This window comes from Sinocyclocheilus anshuiensis, unplaced genomic scaffold, assembly GCF_001515605.1.
Source record: "Sinocyclocheilus anshuiensis isolate Anshui unplaced genomic scaffold, SAMN03320099.WGS_v1.1 scaffold1815, whole genome shotgun sequence".
In the NCBI taxonomy this organism is placed as follows: Eukaryota; Metazoa; Chordata; class Actinopteri; order Cypriniformes; family Cyprinidae; genus Sinocyclocheilus; species Sinocyclocheilus anshuiensis.
The window spans coordinates 287221-288978 of record NW_015551104.1 but is presented as its reverse complement, the minus strand read 5'-3'; the positions used below and the strand labels follow the sequence as shown (position 1 = coordinate 288978).

At 43.6% G+C, this 1758-nt stretch overlaps 1 protein-coding gene across 1 annotated transcript in view; it reads left to right on the top strand.

Moving 5' to 3' along the window:
- Positions 1-1758, top strand: part of LOC107662821 (epidermal growth factor receptor kinase substrate 8-like protein 3) — a 15206-nt gene that overhangs the window by 10933 nt on the left and 2515 nt on the right. The window contains exons 14-15 of the mRNA XM_016452934.1: positions 1001-1163; positions 1241-1272. Coding sequence (XP_016308420.1) covers positions 1001-1163; positions 1241-1272 — 195 coding nt within the window. The remainder of the gene's footprint in view (positions 1-1000; positions 1164-1240; positions 1273-1758) is intronic.

Sequence of the window (1758 nt, the reverse complement as noted above, 5' to 3'; positions counted from 1 at the left end):
TCACACACAGTTTAGACTCACTCACAGACTCTCTCTCTCTCTCTCTCTCTCTCTCTCACACACACACTTACACATTCAGATTCACTCACAAACACACTCAGACTCACTCGCACTCCAGACTCATACACACTTAGACTTACACACTCAGACTCAAACACACACACTCGTACTTAAGATTCATACACACTCAGACTCACACACAGTTTAGACTTACTCACAGACTCTCTCTCTCTCTCTCTCTCTCTCTCACACACACACACACACCACACACACACACTTACACATTCAGATTCACTCACTCACACTCAGACTCACAAACACAATCAGATTCATACACAGTTTAGACTTTCACACACAAACACACAGACTCACACACAAACAGTTTAGACTCACACACACTGACTCACTCACACAAACACACTCAGACTCGCACAGAGATTAGACTCACACACACACACACACACACACACTCACTCACACTCGGACTCACACAAACACAATCAGACTCAAACGCAGTTTTGACTCTTTCACACACAAACACACGGACTCACAAATTTACACACACAGTTTAGGCTCACACAGACTCACTCAGACTCCCACAAAGTTTAGACTTGCACGCATACTCAAATACACATTCGCCCTTTCACACTCACACACACTCACAATTAGACACACACACAATCACACATTTAGACACACACACACACACACACACACGATCATACATTTAGACACGCACACAATCACACATTTAGACACACACAATCACACATTTAGACACACACACACACACACACACAATATCATATTTAGACACACACTCAGACTGACTTAAACACTCTCTGACTTACACACACACACGCAGACTCAGAAATGTGGTTTTGCATTTACATTTATTCATTTGGCAGATGCGTTTATCTAAATCGACTTACAGTTGAGGAATACAACAAGTGATTTATCATAAGATTTGACATTGTGTTTTTGTGTGTGTGTGATGAAGCACTAAGTGGCCGGAGGATGATGATGATATTCCCACCTTCACGCCGGTGTTTGATGACGGATGGGAGCCGCCAGCCATCAGAAACCCAGAACCAAGCGTCACAAACACGAATGCTAACACAAGCAAACGAGAGCCAGCTCGAGTGCCTGTGACACGACAAATGGTATGAACACACCGGACACACGATCACATGATCATCCTATCATTCAGCTGTTTTATGCTCTCTGTTTGTTTGTGTAGAGCAACAGACTGCCGCCGGAGCCTGAGGACAGGTACGGATACAAGATACACACATCTGAACACATAAGACATGTGAGATGTGCTGCCATACGGCGAGTGTGTGACGCTGTGTGTGTGTTTGCAGTTTAGAGGAGTTACCGGTGAGCTTCATGAGAGCTGTGTTTGATTTCACAGCACGAAACCCGCGAGAGCTTTCCATCTGTAAAGGTGAACAACTACAGGTGAGACACAAAACACACACATCAAACCTGATACAGACTCTCAGTTTGAGTTTACCAACTCAATGAAAAAGGATTGATTTCACATGTAATAGAGAGATAGAATGTGTGTGTTTACACTACCAGTCAAAAGTTTTTGAACAGGAAGTTTTTGAATACATAAATGCGTACATACATTTTTCTGTGGACCCCGGCAGCCTCTTCCAGACTCCATTTACAGGAACAAGCTTTAATGTCACTGGTGAGGAGTGTGTTTCTAACCGTGTGTGTGTGTGTGTGTGTGTGTGTGTGTGTGTGTGT